Below are 17,661 nucleotides of genomic sequence, written 5' to 3' on the forward strand. Positions count from 1 at the left end.
CTATGAATTATAATGACCATATTGTAAACAAGGACCCATACAATAGACCTTCAGTTGTAGCATCGGAGGTGCAGTTTGTGTGTTTGAGAAGGCCTGAGAGCCTGTTGGCAGACTGAATACAATAGAGCACTGTTGGTAAAAGGAAATGACTCGGGCAAGAAAAAGATCCTTGCATTTTAAAAAGTTGTCACCAGAGAGGGCGTCCATATTTGATACCCCATTTCTATCAAACTAGACACATACATCCTCCTGGGCTTTGTGTGATCGCATCATAAGTTAAAATGATGTATAAATGTAAATATACATGTGTTTTTCATTATATTATGTTTTCTGTATTATTAAACAACTTGTCTCCCAAAATGCTTTTATAGGAGAATTCAGAGCATAAAAGTGTAGATGCAATCTTTTGTTTGATTGCATCAGTTTATGATCCTAAGAGGATAAAAAGTCCCCTTGCTGTCAGTTATGGTGGTGCCAGTGGAGTGTACGTGTAAACAGACATACTGCAGTGGTGCTGAAAATATGGAAAATGCAAAACAATTCCACCGAAGTTTGTATGGAATTAAAATAACGCTGTTTTGATTTGCAAAATCGATTTACCACAAATGCACAGGGTGCAATTTACATAAATATATGGAGAGTGGACAAATACAGCAAACTTATGTAAGACCTTCTTACTTCATGTCTGTAATCCATTAATGTTTCTCTATCAGGAAATTATGTCATAGTTCAAAACAGCTAAAACGACTCACAAACCTGTAAAACTCAAAGGACAGGAAGAGCATTATGCTGTTAATTACGGCATGAACACAGTTTGGCTCAGAGTGATTTTTAGCTCTAACCAGATAAACCCTGTTGACAAAGAGGTGTACAGTGATGTAATTTATTACTTTTGAATAGCAAGGTGGTGTTATAATTACACATGAGACCAGAGACAGATTTAACACTGTGTCTATTTCCTCAGTAACTCACCACCAGACCAACTAACTACTGTTTTTGTGATGCTATGAGCCCATATTTACAGATGTTCCTGTGCAGCTACAAAACACAGCAGACACTACAAAAATATCCAACCAGTGAAAGAAGTGCTAAAGGAAACTTCTTTCACATGTAAGAAGTCAGATATTACATATGTCACATATTATTTTCATTGATGCGTTTCTTTCCAGAACTGCTCCATGTTTTTTCCAGTTCACTACTCCATGTCTGCTACAGCTTAGGTTTACAGAGGTGTTCACAGTTTGTTACATCAGGCAGATCCTCGAAGTGGTTTTGTTGTATTTTGGTGTAATAATATTACTGGCAATGCTGGATGAACTAGTTTATAAAAAAGCCAGTTCTGTCATTGGTTTAACTGCAGATTTATGCGAGATGGTTTTGGTGGAAAGAATGAGGAATTCAAACCAAACCTCAGTTTGAAGCTGATCCCCTATTTAGTATTTTAGTGATCTAAAAAGTGTGTCGAATGGCTGTTTAAGGGCACTAAGAAGAACTTTCATGCCCACAGCTGTGAAGCCTTTGAATGATGTGATAGTTCCTGAGATATGGGTCATGTTTTTGGACATCATTTGTGAAGTTTCATTTCATATTCACTGGCTGTTGAATTATGGAAGGACTTTTAGTGTTTAAATAATTATATGATTGTATCAAATAAATAGTTTTTAATTCAGTAGCTGGGTGGTGGCTTGAGCAACACTAATATCCCCATGAAATATGTGTTCGCTTGTGTTGTTATGGTCATGTGTCTTTTATACTTCTATAAATCCCTTTGGGGGGTTTGTATAGTTATCTAATCTGATCTAATCTAATCTAATCTGATCTGATCTGATCTAATCTAATCCAAAAACAACAACCATTAGAAATTGCTGGATGCATCCATTTTTCATGTCTTGTCAAATAAGGCACATTGAATGCAGTAGATCTACTTTTATCGTTCAAAATAAATGTACCTGTTTGGATTCGATTCATCTGTTAGAATCATTCATGTTGTTTTGTACAGAACATTTAAAACACAGGTTATATTTTCATTTTTTATTTGATTAACGTCCACAGTCCCTGGTCTTCCCCTTAATACAGGAGTACTGTGCCTCACAGACTCCTGGCTCCCACTCACATTACGCTTCCTCCTCCCACGTAACTTCTGGCCCTGCGCCACATTACCGTCCTGTGAGTGAATACAAAAAAAACTTCAAAGCCATAGAAACATTTTAACATCAGACTGTATGTTTTTAGCAGCTTTTCTGTCAGGTAGAAGCTGAAGTGAAGATGAAAACTGTCTTGTCTCTCTCAGGGACTGTACGCTTCCATCTGCACCAGATGTTTCTGGCTCCTCCCAGACGGCCTGGTAAAACATTCCAGCCCACCTCTGGGATTCTGCTGGCTCCTCCACTCTCTCTCTCTCACTGAACTCCAGTCAAAATTTTACAGGTCCTGGAGAGACTGAGCTGACACAAAATGAGAGGACTTGTTGTCTTGGTTACTTTGGCCTGCTTTGCCACTGCCCAGCACCAAGCACTGATTGACTACTTGGAGCGGAGGCTGCTTGCTATTGAGGTAAGACTCACTTTTCCTCCCTGCCGAGCCCTGCGCTCCAGAGTCCCTCTGAAAGGAAACTTCCAGGGACAGGGTAAAGGCAATGGAATGCAGATGTGGGCAAATCCAGAGGAAAATGCTGGAAAATACAGCTCTCTGATATGTATAGGGATATGAGCTTCTTGTCTGCGTTAAAAGAACGAGATAAAATGTAGTTTAAAAGCTTGATTAGTCCAGATTTGCACATATGATATCAAAAATGACATAAACCATACAAAAATTGCAGTTTGCAGCATTATGGAAATTTCTAAAATTATATAAAACCTGGTTTGTTTAGAGGTATTGTGCTTTATTGGCATCCAAGAGCAATACTTTTTATGATGATCAAGTAAAAGTGATTACTTCACCAACAACATATGCCAAATGAAACACCTTTCAGAGACTTTCCTGCCTGTGTGGATGGATTTATGATGGATAAAATATATCTGCTGCTAAATGACCAGTTATAGCTCACAAAGGCAATTTCAGATATTCTATTTTAATGCTGTGGTTTTGTTTGTATGAACTGATTATAAAATGTGTTCTAGTATTTCGGGTTTATCAAACAAAACCCCTCAAAGTATTATCCATCCACTTCCCACAGTTCCTCTGTTGCTCTCTAATGTAGTGTCAGACTTTACTTCATTTTTCTCCTCCCCAGCGAGGTCAGAGGTCAGGCTCTGCTACAGAGCAGCACCCCACAGAGCGAGCTGGTAGGATTTAGTGTTTCTCTAAGAGACACTGGAGCAGGGTGGATACGTGCCACGTGTGGGCTGGACTTGGTGGTTTGAAGGATGAGTTTCCTACTTATTATGACCTTTTGTTGCAGTTTATTTACTGAGCCTGGAAATTATGGCCTTTTCAAAGCTTTCTGGAGATGCATTTACAGTTCCCGTAAAACAAATCTCCATTCATTGCTCACATAATAACTTACAAACAGATAAGATGGAGGCAAGCGTGACCCCTTCAGCTTGTGTAAAAATTCAGCCATAACTAATCTTTGCTTTTAAAACAGGACCGGATCTCTTTGTGGCACGAACAGACCACCCGCTACGCCTCAGAGCTGCGGGAGCTGAAGCAACAGATGGTTTCTCAGCTGGAGAACCTGGATAAAGAGAAAGAGACACTGAGAATGAATCTGGACGGTGTGGGGACGCGAGTGGACCGGGTCGAGCGTGAGCTGGACTACCTGGAGACTCAGAACGGAGCTCAGCCGTGTGTGGATGTGGACGACAAGCTGATAGAGCAGCAGGTGACGCTGGTGAAGGAGAAGCAGATGGCCAAGTACTCAAAACTATCAGGTTAGATATGATATGCTCTTGAACAGTAAGATGACCTGTTTATCATAATAAACACTATATTTTATTAAGGATTAAAATACTTAGTGCTTACTTTATTTGACCAACAACATTTGAAATGAAGAAAAGTGGGAAATTTCTCAATTTTGTAACAGTTATATTATAATATAAATAGACAAAAAACAACAATGGGTTAGTTTTTCTCTCTGTACTTTCCAACGTAGCTGAGTTTCTTTAAAATAATGTGAACGATATGCTTTGACCTCCAAACCAGGTTGAACACTTATAGGACATTTTGGACCAGCATGTTAGGAAGGTGGTGGATTTAAACTGTTCATTAAATACTGACACCAGCAGCCTGTTAGCTTAGCGTAGCATAAAGACAGGAAACAGGGGGGAAACAGCCAGCCTGGCTTTGCCCAAAGGTAACAGCACCTCTGAAGCTCCCTAATTCATGAAGTTTAACACATCAGGTTGTGGTTTTATGTGCTGGACAGTTTGATGTGAGTCTCTGTGGGTTGTTTGGCATTCAAAGTGACAATAACACTTTAGGGTAAAGGATAAATTAAATGTAGTCTGTCAATCTCTCATTTTCAGACTGCAGCGACATGATCTCCAGCATAAAAGCCATGAAGATCTTGAAACGAGTCGGTGGGCCAAAGGGCACGTGGACCAAAGACACCAACAGAGGCTCTGGGAAGGTCTACATTTTTAACGGAACAGATGACGACACCATCCATGAGTTTGCCTCTGTGCAAGATTTCACTCGCTCGCTGGGCATGTCTCAGTCCAAGAACCTGAAGCTGCCGTCTGCCTGGAAGGGAACGGGACACATTGTCTACAACAATCACGCATATTATATAAATCAGCTCGAGGAGATAACGGTGGTTAAATATGACCTAAAGAACAACTCTATCATAGACAGCGCAGTCTTCCAAGCGCAGGACCATGTCCCAGTGTACAGCCTGACCCCAGAGACCGTGATGGACCTGGCTATGGACGAGGAGGGCCTGTGGGCCATTTACGCCACACAGCAGAATGAGAGACACATCTCTCTGGCTAAAATGGACGCCAACTCGCTGGACATTGAGCAAATGTGGGACACAAACTGTCCGAGAGAGAACGCAGAGGCGGCTTTCGTCATCTGTGGCACTTTGTACGTGGTGTACAACACCAAGCAGCCCGGTCGCTCTAGAGTCCAGTGTGTGTTTGATGTCAATGGTATGGTGACCAACGAAGACGCACCACTGATTTACTTTCCAAAGCGTTACGGATCCCACTCCAGTCTGAAGTACAACCCACAGGAGCAGCTGCTGTACGCCTGGGATGACGGCTACCAGATCCTTTACAAGCTTGCTATGAAAAAGAAACTAGAAATTTGAGCTAAATAATGTACAAAGCCATCCTCCCCAAATGTCCACTGAAACACACCCAAATCCCCATTAAAGCACCATACCAGTGTTTTTTTTTTTTTTTAGAGGTTTTCGCTCCTTAACTGCAAATTATGTTTATATTACTGCTGACTATTTTAATACATGTTGTGATTGTTTCTCCTCTTACCTTTCAGGCAACCACTGGGTTCTGTACAGTATACAAATTAACTAGCAGGCTCTTGAAATTCACTCTTGCTGTGTAATCCGGTGACCATACAGTGATGCTCCCTCTTTTCCTACCATACAGAAATGAATGGACAAAATAAATGGATGAAGAAGCGAGGGTAGGAAAACTAAATCTAAAAATCACAAAACTCTCCAACATGTTTTGCAAAATAGTCAGCAGTGAAATTATATATTCATTCAATCGTACGGTGGCCCTGAGAGATCAATGCACTGCAACTTAGAATGCATTCAAATAGGCATAAACAGCAAGCAAATTAACAATTCATCATGACAACATGTGCAGCACTTAGAAAACACGGTGCAAATTCAGAAAACGACAGCAGAAGTATTTCCAGAGAACGCTAGTGCTGAGCACGGCTTGGACACGCCTGTTGGTGCCACAATATGTGACTCATGAAGTTATTGAAGTAGGTCCAGGTGTTTTTGTTGAAGACTGACTTCTGATACTCCTCTCCACTCTCTCTCCCTCTATGCCATTGACCATTATACCCAAACCCCCTTAGTCTTTTTACACATCACATGTCATTTTACTGTCTGACTCCATTATGAAAACATTAATCTTGGCATCATTGCTGAGTGCATTAAGACCCTCTTATTTGTTACTAATTGAGTCATCTTAATTGAGCCTTGGTTCGTTTCCAACCTGCTCCTATGTGCTCTGTTGCGCTCCTTCAGCCCCTGAGTTTGAGAACCACATCTTCACGGGGAGGTAACTGTATGTGTAGCATGTACAATAATCGAGTCTAAAAACAGAGGTGGTTCAGTCCAGAAAACATCATTAAAAAAAAGTAAAAATTAGCTTTGCCTCAAATTTCAGTTTGCAGTTTAATTCATCATCATTTATTAAGACGTGCTTGTCTGTGCATGCGTGCCTTTGTTTGTTTGTTTGCTTGTATGTTTTCTTTTACTGATCTTATAAAGACCATCAACCTGTCAGGGACTGCAGATGAATATCAGCCCGTAAAAAATGTGGCACATTTGTGTTATGTTAAATGATGTCAATTATGTGCATTGCCCCTCCTTAAATAAACAAATATTTCTACTATACAGATTGATAAAAATACAAAAAAAAAAAAAAAAATGACATAATCAAAACATCTATGTAGTTGTCACTTAAGATGAAACAGTGTTGTCACTATCAGTATATGTGTAAGAAACAGCTAGCTGGCTAGCACTGTGTTATCTTATGCTTTATTTGAATTTTTCTCACAAATTGAGCACATACATATCTTGTTAACTTTTTACTAAATGAAATCACCAAAATTAACAAAGAGCACCACTATTTGGATTATGCCTTCCATATAATGCAACAATTTGTTAATTTATATCTGACTATATCTGTTTCTTACTGTTTGCTTATAATACGCTCATTTTTTTCCCACATCCATCCATTCCTATTTCTGCTTCTAATTAGTGTTCATTATAAATGTAAACTACACCTGTTAACACAAGGAGTCTTTTTTTCTAACCGTTACTCTCTTTGATGGAGTTTTTAAATGTAAACTTCCTGTTACTGTACATCTTTTTCTTTATGGACTTATCTGATGTCCAAATACAGTGCCACTAATAAAAACTCATTTAGTTGGAAGTCTGTTGGTCAATTGGATTTATTTATTTAGTGGTTTGAAGTGTTTTGTGCTTCTATTTTTGCAGTAGCAGGTCCCTTACCTGCTAAAATAGAGTCCTGACATTCAGAGCTGAAAGAGCAGATTTCAGGTTTGTTGAATATCTAAAACAGGTGTTTTCTCAATGTTTTCTCAACATAAATAAAAATGTCCCCAGTTTGCACAGAGACAACCAAAGTATGAGAAAAGACCATCCTGTCTCTGCTTCTCTGGCTCCATCTTTCAGTAAATCTGTGTGAAAACGGTCATGTGACCTCCTCCAGCCCCTAACTTTAAACTTTAACATATGAAATCTACTTTCCACTTAATATTCTAATTTTATTGGTTTTTAATTTGATTTTAGCTCATACCAAAAGGTCATCATCTAACTTCAATACACACATGAATCATTTAATCTTCAATCTATTGTCTATACCGCTTATCCTTCAGGGGGGACACCAGCGAAAACACTCACTTGTCATACTTCATTCATCTTAATCAAGCTGTTGTGTATTTCTTGGCATATTTTGACCCAAACAAGATTCAAAATTCAACATGAAGATATCTCACCATTTCATGACATAGAAACATAGCTGACTTTTCTTCTCCTAGTAGCTCTAAGAAGAGATGTTATAAAAAAACGAACCAGATTAACTGAACGATTAAAGTTCATTCATGTGTCTGACGAGGTGCCAGCTGCAGACATGGGCCTGTGTATCCGTCTAGCCAAAGATTATTGAAGCGTAGCAGTGATTGGATTTAACAATGAGACAGCGTTCGACTCTGGTATCTGAGCCTCACACATGATTTGGCATAAGTGCTCCAACTTGGCTCCTGAATTGAAGAAAACATTTCTCACTTGAACTCAGACTGCGACAGATTAAAAATGATCCTCGCATAGTGACACAACAACTGACAGTTATTTAAACAAGTTTATTTTTTTCTCCAACTGTAAATAAACGATATCCATAAAAACGGTTCATTAAGCTTGAATAAAATCTAGAATAAGAAAGATGCAACAGCACATTAAATTCTGTAAAATATGAATTACAACAGGAAATATTTGTATATCACAACTGTATGTACAAAGCTGAGGAATCCTGCCAGCAAACCTGAATGACCAACAAACATTTCTGTGTGAAACAAACCAAAAGGTGCAGTTTCAAAATTACTTCAGACCCAAATATTGAATTTACCAGCACAAGAATCTACATATGAGAACCTACCATTTTTTTGCACCAGCTGTTTTACATCAGCTGAAGATGATTGTTGTGTGATGTGTTAACGTGTGCTGACAGTCGTCACTGCATCTCTTATTCAGCTGCTGCTCAGCCGTAGAAATTATTATGTTATTTGCACTACCCCACAAATGTTTCTAACTACTCAATGGTTTGAATTTGGACGTCCTGAAGCCAACATACCGTTTTAATTGGGAAATTTAATGGCAGATAACCTCGACGTGTCCATTTGACCTGCACTCAGTCAGAGGACCATCCCAATCACAAATAACATTTACATCAAAAATGGCAGTTGCACATAAATATGCAAAATAATGATATTGAAAATTACAGTTAAACATTCATAACTATTATAACATCATGACTGAAAAAAAAAACAAAACTCTGGACATCTATCCTCTAGAAAGCTGGTTTTTTAGGCATTGACAAATCTCCATTAAAGGATCCGACATTTCCTGTAGTGTCCACGTTTTCTGTCTGTTCCAGTCACTGACGTGAGTCGAGGAGGTCCTTATTGCTTTGACATTGTTGGCATTAAAAATGGTTTGATGTTTCGCTCCACTCAGAGTCTCAGATGAGGAATCGGCATGGTGACGTCGCGGAAGAATCTGTGTACGAGGGCGTTTTTGGCGGATAACCTTTTGTTAGGATCGTAATTCAGCATTTCCTGCAAGGACAAAAAAAAAGGCATGGAGAAATATGGTTAAACAATCTGTCTATTAAGTAGAGTTGCAACAAACGATTTTAAATTTCAATTAATCAATAAATTGTTTAGTCCATAAACTGTTAGTAACTAGTAATAAAGGCCAGTTCTAATCTTCCAGTCACGTGTTCATATTGCTTGTTTTACACAAACCACAGTTTATCATACTAAGAAAACCTGTTTATCTATATTATTCTATTTATCTTATTTATTTTTTGTTTGACAAGTGAAAAAACTAAAAGTTAAAATAGAGCACTTATGGCTGCAAAATTCTTTCATCTGTAATCTGTATCTAGATCATCAAAATAAAAAGACAGGTTTCCAGCACATAATGGCTGTGGTAAATGACATACAGTCAAATGAATCATGCTCTCTCTGACTTATTTCATTTCTTTATCTAAAAAGTAAATTATTCAGTCAGATAGCGATATCTCCGTGCAAAAACAATTTCAAACTGTTTCAAACATCGAAGCGCTTTTCGAAACTTGAAAGCGTCACGTTAAAAATTAAGCATTTCCAAGGATCTCGAGCACCAGTATGAATCCTGAAAAGAGTGACAGACTATCATGGGAGCAGTTTTGTTTCATTCAAGTGCAGCAATTCATGTGAAAATGGAAACGCTCAAACGAATCACTTGTTCCTTTAAAACAAATTTAACAAAAATCTTATTTTCCTTTACAAACGGGACCAAGTTCATTCAGAGAGGTAATCAATTATAAACCAATCTATGAATTAATGACAGATGTTCTCACTCCAAGCAGTTCTCTTCCATCCTCTTCAAGAAGAGGCACCACTTTAGATAAATCCTGCCGGGCCCACTTGGGGAAAGACGGTTTGTAGTCGGGCATCGATGTGACTCCCGGCCAGATGGTCTCGTCGGGTGTCCCCAAGGTGCGAAAGATTCGGAATAACTGATCGATCTCTGAGTCGCCGGGGAATAAGGCCCTCCTGGTGATCTGTAGAACAGTGAGAGTGAGGTGCGTCTGCCTATTTTGTTTTTTGAGCATCGTGTGGCAGCCTTCATTTATTCACATTGCAGCTTAATGTACAAGAGGAAACTGAGCGTGTTACCATTTCAGCAAAGATGCACCCCAGACTCCAGATGTCGACAGCTGTGGAGTAGTATTTACAGCCCAGGAGGATCTCTGGTGCTCTGTACCAAAGTGTCACCACCTACAAGTATCACAGAAGTGAGTTTATAATTAGAAAAATTACATTTCTCAGGAAAAAAATTAAAGCTGCAGAAGACAATACAATTTCATTTTATTACACGGCTTAAATACTCAATTCTGATAAGTCAAATTATGGCATCCTACAGTCTGTTATTTTTGTATAGCAGGTCGTTGCCATGGACGTTTGGATAGCGGAAGCAATAAAATGATCTTTAAATAAATAATATAAGACATTCCCTTTTTAGTCCCACAATGGGGAAATTTACTTACATTTACTTAAACTGATTTAAATTAAGTCCGTATTTTGTGGCAAATTGTCGATTTCTTTAGAACAAAACCATATAGGTGGGATATAATGTACAGCAAGCAGCAGTCGTTATTACAAAATGATGCAGGACCAGAAGGGTCTTCAATCATCCTGAAGGGGTTCGTTTGGTGATAATGAGTGTTGCTCGCTGTACATTATCCCTGACATGATTTGGGTTTAAATAACTAATTTTGACGATTGCGTGTCACAAACAATACTAAAGGGTTCCTTTGTAAAAAAAAAAATGTGAATCTGTAAGTGCTTTCCCCTTTACATTTATTTATTCATTTATTTTTAAAAAAAAGGGTTCACTAGCAACTCTGCACAAACAACAGCCTCCATGGCAACAGACGAGCTGCAGAAACCCTGTTTGTAGAGGGTCACTGTGATTTTTTCACCAAAATTATGATGTAATACTGTCTCCTGTTGCTTTAGTTGATGTAGACTACACCAGAGCACTGACAAAGAGCTCTCGGCTGCTCGTCTGGTAACAAACATGCACTCAAAATCCCGTTCTTTTCTTAAGAAGCTTCCTGACATGGATGGCTGTACATGTTACCTCATGTGTGTACGTGCGGACAGGCACCCCGAAGGCTCTCGCCAGGCCAAAGTCAGCCAGTTTGATCTCCCCCTGGGCGTTGATGAGGAGGTTCTGGGGCTTCAGGTCTCGATGAAGAACCCTGTGAGAGTGGCAGAAGGCCAGGCCTTGCAGCAGCTGGAAGAGATAACTCTACAAACGCAAAAAAAATACATAGAGGCAAGACAACTCAGTCCATTTGTTCTTAGTTTTCTGGAAGAGATCAAGACACATCTGGATGATGTTTACCTTAACCAGAGGCAGTGGGATGCCAGTGACTGACGAGGAGTCCATGAACTTCTTAAGATCCTGATGAAGGAACTCAAAAACAAGGTACAGCTTGTTCTCGGTGTGGATGACATCCCGCAATCTGAAACATTAGCAGGCAGGTTGGCTTAAAAACTGACAGGAACAAGTTACAGGAGAATCTTTAGTTTTCTAAAAGTCGTAACATTATTCTGCACTTACTTGACAATATTTGGATGGCTGAGTTCTTTGAGAAGTGAAATCTCTCGGATGGCGGTGCTCGGTACACCTTCGGTTTCCCTGAGTGAATTACACGGAAAATTAACTGAAGCTCAGGATAATGTTGTCATTTTAACTTTTTGTTATTTACTTCTGCCTGGTTAATGCTTTCATAACCCTTCCTGCTTTTAATGTATTTTTTATGTCTTAAGTGCAACTTCACAGGCTTTTCACAATAAAAGCAAATTGAGACGCAAAATAACTGGACGTCCTTTGAAGAAAGATGATTAGAGCTGTTCAATCAGCCGCCTCTCTTAAGTAACGTCCTACCTACCTAGGACAGCTAACGTATCAACCTACAAAAGATAAGCACAACAATGCCTTGGCTTCTCCTGGTCTGACACAAAGGTCAGTAAACACTCAATAAAGTGAGTCACTGATGCCACCTGCTGAAAACCAGGAAATGACGTATTTGTCACAGCAATCTGTAAATTAAAAGAATAAATAACTTCAGTAGGCCTAAAAAGAATGTCAATGCACCGAACCGATCAGACCTGTGATCACTCTTCACCTGACATGCTGAACAATGTATTGTATATCTTGATATTAATATTTTAATAGTGTCGCTTGTAATGTTTCTGTCTTTTGTTACCTGTCGAGGGACAACAGATGGAAATTAGCAGTCTGGCTAACTCCAGCATGTATCCATCTAGTGTTTTTATGCTGATGTTCATTAACGTGCATTGCCCCTATTAGATAAACAAATAAAAAAATAGATACCCACCACTGAGTGTGCATTAAATGTATATATTAAGTGGTTCGCGACCTTTTGGCTCGTGATCCTTTAAGAAGAAATGCCTAAGTGTGGACATAAAGTCTGACCAAAAGGTAATTTACCCCTTTACAGACTGTTTAAGAGAAGGAAAAATTCAGAAACATAATCTTATGTAACAAAGTATTTCTTATCTCCTTAATCACCCAGTGAACCCTCAGATTCATCTTGGGAAATATTGCAAAAAACTCTTACAATGGATTGTAGGATCTTTTTAATCATATGCATCATGTTTTGATGTTATGGTAAGAAAAACAGCTGTAATGAAATGTGCAAAAAAAGTGATTTCATGTGTAGGGAATTCTAGGAGTACTATCCAAATGTGACTGCAGTTTAAAGGCTGATGGTTGAGAAACCTATTTTTATTTCTACTTTTATGCATCAAATCCAGATGAGAGGAAACTCTGCAAATTAACTGTGTGCAGATAGCTGTCACACCCTGGTGGAGCCGTAATCAAGGTCAAACATCATCATCATCATCATCATCATCATCCTTCTTCAATGTGAGGCAGAGTAAAAGCAACAATTAGCTCTGATAATGTTAGCTTGGAGCTCTGATGATAACCTACAACTCTCACAAGTGAACTTACGTGTCGAGCCTGATTTTCTTGAGAGCAACAGTTTCTCCGGTGACTTTGTTCTTGGCTTTGTAAACCACCCCGTACGTCCCTTCTCCTATCTTCTCCACTTTCTGAAACGTGTCCATTTTTCTCTTTTTAAAAATAACACAACAGGGGTTTTTGTTGCTGGTTGTTTAGCTAGTTAGCCCCTCTTTGTGTGTGAGCTAACAACTGCTCGGCGGCTACACGGACGGACGTTAACGGACCGACATATAACTAACTGCACCGCCGGTCTAACGTTACTTCGGGCGGTCCGGAAGCGCCTCAGCCTGCGGGGCGGCGGTCCCGTCCGGGATGAGCCCCCTCGGGTCAGACAGAAAACAGCTACAGGCGGTGGGGTCGGGTCATTTGTTGGCCCTGACAATGATAATATCGGTGAGTATGTGAATTAGCGTGGCGGCGGCTCCTCTGTGGAAAACACTGAACCGACACACAGCGCCGTTTCCCGCGTTGCCCCGGGAGCGCTCGTTCTTTTGCTCAACACACACAGACTGTGTTTCAGCCGGGCGGTGTTTGAGAATTTTTTCCACCTTTAGGAAAAGTTATGAAGATGAATGGTGTCCACAAATAAGTAAAATGTCTTTTTAAAGAGTTGAGTTTTTTTCCCCTTGTTTTAATGTCGGTGGGTTACAGTCCAAGAGATGGAGTATCGTATCGTAGTCATATCGGGATGATACGAAGTTATCTAACAAACAAACCTCACAGGTCACATGGTGAAAAGACGATGACGTCTTACGTAATGAACGTCGGAGCCGGAAGTGGTAGCAAGACAAAAAGTAGCATTTTTTTATTTGTATTGAAATAATAGAAAAAGTACAAACTTCTTGTAATATACCACACACATAAAGTGAATATTATAAAATAGACAGGAATACCGCAGTGGAAAGTTACTGGGTAAGTATTGTACTTAAGCACAATTTTGATGTATTTGTACTTTACTTTAGTTTTACCGTTTCCTCCCTCTTGTATGTATGTTTATTTGATAGCTTCAGTTACTTTGCATAATCAATTTAATAGAGCAAAATATAATCAGCAAATAAATCATTATGAGATAAGACTGTATTGAGCCACAGGGGGAATTATTTAACACGTGATTTACACATGAATGCATGGATTATTTATTGATTAGATATAAGTACATTAAGTATAAGTACTTTACCTACACTGTAATGCTGGCACTTTTACTCAAGTAAAATTTTGAATGAAGTACTTGTAACAGAGTACTTGTACACTGTGGTATTGCAGTTTTTAGCCTATTAAGTACTTCTTGCACGTCTGTTGGTTTGGGGGTAGTTACATGTCAAATACAAGTATCTATATTTGTTACTATTTTTGGATTATACAGGAAGAAATAAACAAATTAAAAATTGGTTTGTATATGTTGAAACAAAATACAACAGAAGAAAAATATAAGTAAATATCAACATGCCATGTAAAATGATCAAAAAGGAATTATCCAGCTGCATAAATTATTTGGTCACACAGTTATCTGACACTTTTATGGTCTGTCAGGATGTTTGACAAAGCTGAACAAGAGCTCTGAAGTACCTGAACTAATATAAAGACTGACAGTTAGTCAGTTTATTTTTGTTGTATGTCTAATCATGACATGATTAATTGCCCCATATGTCACAGTGTACTGAGCAGGACAGAATGAAGGAGAGCACACATTCACGCCCTCTAGTGGTACCAAGTGTAGCTGAGCAATCCCTCATTATTACAGCAATGCTTTCTAACATATTTCTATTGTGGCTCTCTGTAGAAGCTGAAAAAAATCTTGCCAATTCTTCTTTACTATTCCTAAATAAACCAGATTCACTCAAACCTTTTTCACAGGAGATATTTTGACTCGTCTTAGCTTTGTTCTGTTTCACAGAATATGGCAACATGTAACAATTTATAACGTCATCAGCCTCACCTGGGTTTCCCAACTTAATGATTACTGTGAAAAAGATCTTTTCAACTTAAGTTTCACTTTGCATGTTTCCCTCTGATCATGCATGTCCACCCTTTGCAGAGGTCCCCAGTCTGAATCAAGCTGACATGTCCCTGCAGGAAAAGTACAGGTGTAAATAGTGAAATGAATGATGGCTGAATTTAGTTTCAGGGTCCTTGTGTTGTTCATGCTGTCCTACTGTCATGACTTACTGGTAATGTTACTGTAATACCTGTGCATTTCCTGCTGTGTATATTAATGTGAAATATGGACCAGGATTGATCATGAGACATTTTGTGTCCTCTGTTCCTGCACGAAGAAACAGCCTCTGTTGGTCATAAAAGTACTGCACATGATCAAAGCTCACATGCGTCCACTCACATGTGACTATATGCATACATATGCAAAGTCTTTAATGAAGATGATCATATGTGAGATAATAGGCAGATGTGCAGGCTAAAATGCTGCTATTGCTAGATGCCAAAGTGACAGAATAGGTTGATTTCCTGTGTGTTTTCAGCGCCCTCTATAGGACAGATGGGCACCAGTCACAAGCAAGTAAATAACTTATGTTACGTTATGTAGGTGAAGCTAATCTTGTAAAAGTTCGCAGTTTGTTTAGGTTTAGAGACCAAAACTTGGTTAGGTTTAGTATTAATAATAGTAGTAATAGTAATAATTAAAGCTGCAAGCAGCGTTGGAGGGCCCTCGCACCTTCATGCACGTCGGGGTGTGCGGCGGCTTCGTCCTGTTCCTGGTTAATTGTTTATTCTCCTCTAAATGGGACCATAACTTACTAAATGAGTAAGACTTGAAACTAGTGACTCATAAACTCATGAGGAAGTGATTTCCATTCATTTGGGCTTCTTTTTGCAACCAGCAGAGTCGCCCCCCGCTGGCCATTAGAAAGGATGCATGTCTAAGACACTTGCGCACTGACGTCACTTTTCAGACCCAGAGGCTACGTCCACTTCTGTTATACAGTCTATGGTTTGACCCCGGCCTCCTCCATACATGGACTTTGTCGCATGTCACCGCGTCACCTGACAGCCACTAGAGGTCGTCGGCGTAAACAATGATTGTTTTATTCTCTAGTAAAAAAGACCACTGTTGTTGTTTTCACTATGAGGACGGGCTGGTTGGTTTCTGGAGCGGTTTTGTCTAATTTCAGAGGGGCTGTTGCTCACAGTGATCACTGCTCACTCTGACTACTAGTGCACGTCCAAAAGTGCTGATTACTCACAGCTTGATAATCTGTGTGGGCATTGTTAATAAGGAAACAGGCGCCCTTTTCGAGGCTTAATAACACCAGAAATGTATTTGAGTGCTGGTATTTAAGACAGTGAGGAACTCAAATGACCAACAAACAGAAGGAATTACGATCACCGGCTAAAATGAAGGGAGTGTATTTACGTAAGCCTTGTGAACGGATACATGAACTGATCTGTCTGGTCTGATCTCGTACTGGCCTTTCACATGCCAGATGGCTTTATCGATCTGGCTTTCAGCCAATAATAAAACACAATCCTCGTGTGTGCGTTAGTGTTTGACAACTGAAAGCTTGTTAGTGTGTCTGTGTGGCTCTGTGTTTGTGAGGGTTTATATAATTTTTAAGGCATCCAAGGTTAGCTGCAGCCCTGATGTTAAATTCTGTGTCCTCTCATAACTTTTCACACTATGTTTAAGCAGTTCCACAACCTAATAAAGTAATTATTCATCAATTTGTTGGAGACTGGAATTCTAAACTCTGAGGAATTTTATAATGGCAATTAATGTGTGTTACAAAAAAATGCAATCTAATGCAGCCAGTCTGTGCAACATATTGTAAATAAATCTTGAATATTCCAGGAGAGCCAGCAGTTGTAAAATCACCAGATTTCTATTTCTTCCCCTGACTGAAATACAACTCTTTAGATTATATGTGAATTCCAGAAATTCCCTGAAACTGAAGAACAATGTTATTAAGACGCTTCACAGTCTAATGAGCTGATGGTTGACTGTTTGTGGTATGTTAAGTCAGGTGCTCTGTGGGAAGGATTTATTTCCTCCTGAACTCCGCTGTTAGCACATGAGGGGTCACATGTAGTGCAGGCTGAGCCGTCTCACGGGCATGAGACACCATCACTGGGAAAACTACAGATCACCGTGGTAACAAAGCTCATACTGACTTTAGAGTGGAGATGCATGTAAATATGAATAGAATAACTTAATTAACTTATTAGCTACATCTATTATATATATATATGTGTATTATTTGTTTTGGTTAAATTGCATAAAAATGTAGTTACAGATATAACCCTAATTCTAAGAAAGACAGAAATAAAAGGTGAATAAATAAGAAATGCTTTTATTTTGCCATTCAAGAATTAACATGTTTTCTTCAGAATCATTTCTAAAATCCACACTTCAAACATTTGGATATTAATTTATGATTATAGTATTAGAGCTCAATCCAGCCTCTTTTGTAGCAACTGCTTCCATAACATGCTCCTTTTTATGCTGCAATAAACTATAAAAAAAAATCAGTTTTTCTGCTTTGCATTAGAGTAGCTGAGGGGTGGAAGACAGACTGTTTTTACATTATACATTTACATGTGGCTTTTCTTTTCTCGAGCTTCCTAGAAACAGGCAACCAGGGAAACATAAATAATTAATCGAGATGTATCAGGGATATCTTGTTGCAGGATTTATTGATGTTATTTGCCCGCTGTTATTTGAA

At 39.1% G+C, this 17,661-nt stretch overlaps 2 protein-coding genes across 2 annotated transcripts; one reads left to right on the top strand and one right to left on the bottom strand.

Moving 5' to 3' along the window:
• The first annotated feature begins 2,433 nt into the window (after positions 1 to 2,433).
• On the top strand, positions 2,434 to 5,431 carry olfml3b (olfactomedin-like 3b). Its single transcript, XM_070837768.1, has 3 exons — positions 2,434 to 2,553; positions 3,587 to 3,872; positions 4,467 to 5,431. The coding sequence occupies exons 1-3, from the start codon at positions 2,455 to 2,457 to the stop codon at positions 5,249 to 5,251; spliced, it is 1,170 nt and encodes a 389-aa protein (XP_070693869.1). The 5' UTR covers positions 2,434 to 2,454; the 3' UTR covers positions 5,252 to 5,431.
• A 2,610-nt stretch (positions 5,432 to 8,041) lies between these two features.
• cdk2 (cyclin dependent kinase 2) lies at positions 8,042 to 13,420 on the bottom strand. The gene is made up of 7 exons (XM_070837781.1): positions 12,977 to 13,420; positions 11,558 to 11,635; positions 11,339 to 11,459; positions 11,072 to 11,242; positions 10,105 to 10,206; positions 9,786 to 9,989; positions 8,042 to 8,997 (listed from the first exon to the last, which is right to left on the bottom strand). The coding sequence occupies exons 1-7, from the start codon at positions 13,090 to 13,092 to the stop codon at positions 8,893 to 8,895; spliced, it is 897 nt and encodes a 298-aa protein (XP_070693882.1). The 5' UTR covers positions 13,093 to 13,420; the 3' UTR covers positions 8,042 to 8,892.
• Positions 13,421 to 17,661: the final 4,241 nt, after the last annotated feature.

This window comes from Pempheris klunzingeri, chromosome 2 (genome assembly GCF_042242105.1).
Source record: "Pempheris klunzingeri isolate RE-2024b chromosome 2, fPemKlu1.hap1, whole genome shotgun sequence".
Classification (NCBI taxonomy): domain Eukaryota; kingdom Metazoa; phylum Chordata; class Actinopteri; order Acropomatiformes; family Pempheridae; genus Pempheris; species Pempheris klunzingeri.

What these genes read in the sequence shown, in the direction of transcription:
- olfml3b (XM_070837768.1), top strand. Translation starts at nt 2,455, where the DNA reads ATGAGAGGACTTGTTGTCTTGGTTACTTTGGCCTGCTTTGCCACTGCC. An exon ending in GGAGGCTGCTTGCTATTGAG is followed by an intron (nt 2,554 to 3,586) that starts GTAAGACTCACT and finishes CTTTTAAAACAG; the next exon opens with GACCGGATCTCTTTGTGGCA. An exon ending in CAAGTACTCAAAACTATCAG is followed by an intron (nt 3,873 to 4,466) that starts GTTAGATATGAT and finishes TCTCATTTTCAG; the next exon opens with ACTGCAGCGACATGATCTCC.
- cdk2 (XM_070837781.1), bottom strand. Translation starts at nt 13,092, where the DNA reads ATGGACACGTTTCAGAAAGTGGAGAAGATAGGAGAAGGGACGTACGGG. An exon ending in TCCCACTGCCTCTGGTTAAG is followed by an intron (nt 11,243 to 11,338) that starts GTAAACATCATC and finishes TTGCGTTTGTAG; the next exon opens with AGTTATCTCTTCCAGCTGCT. An exon ending in ATGGAAGAGAACTGCTTGGA is followed by an intron (nt 8,998 to 9,785) that starts GTGAGAACATCT and finishes TTGTCCTTGCAG; the next exon opens with GAAATGCTGAATTACGATCC.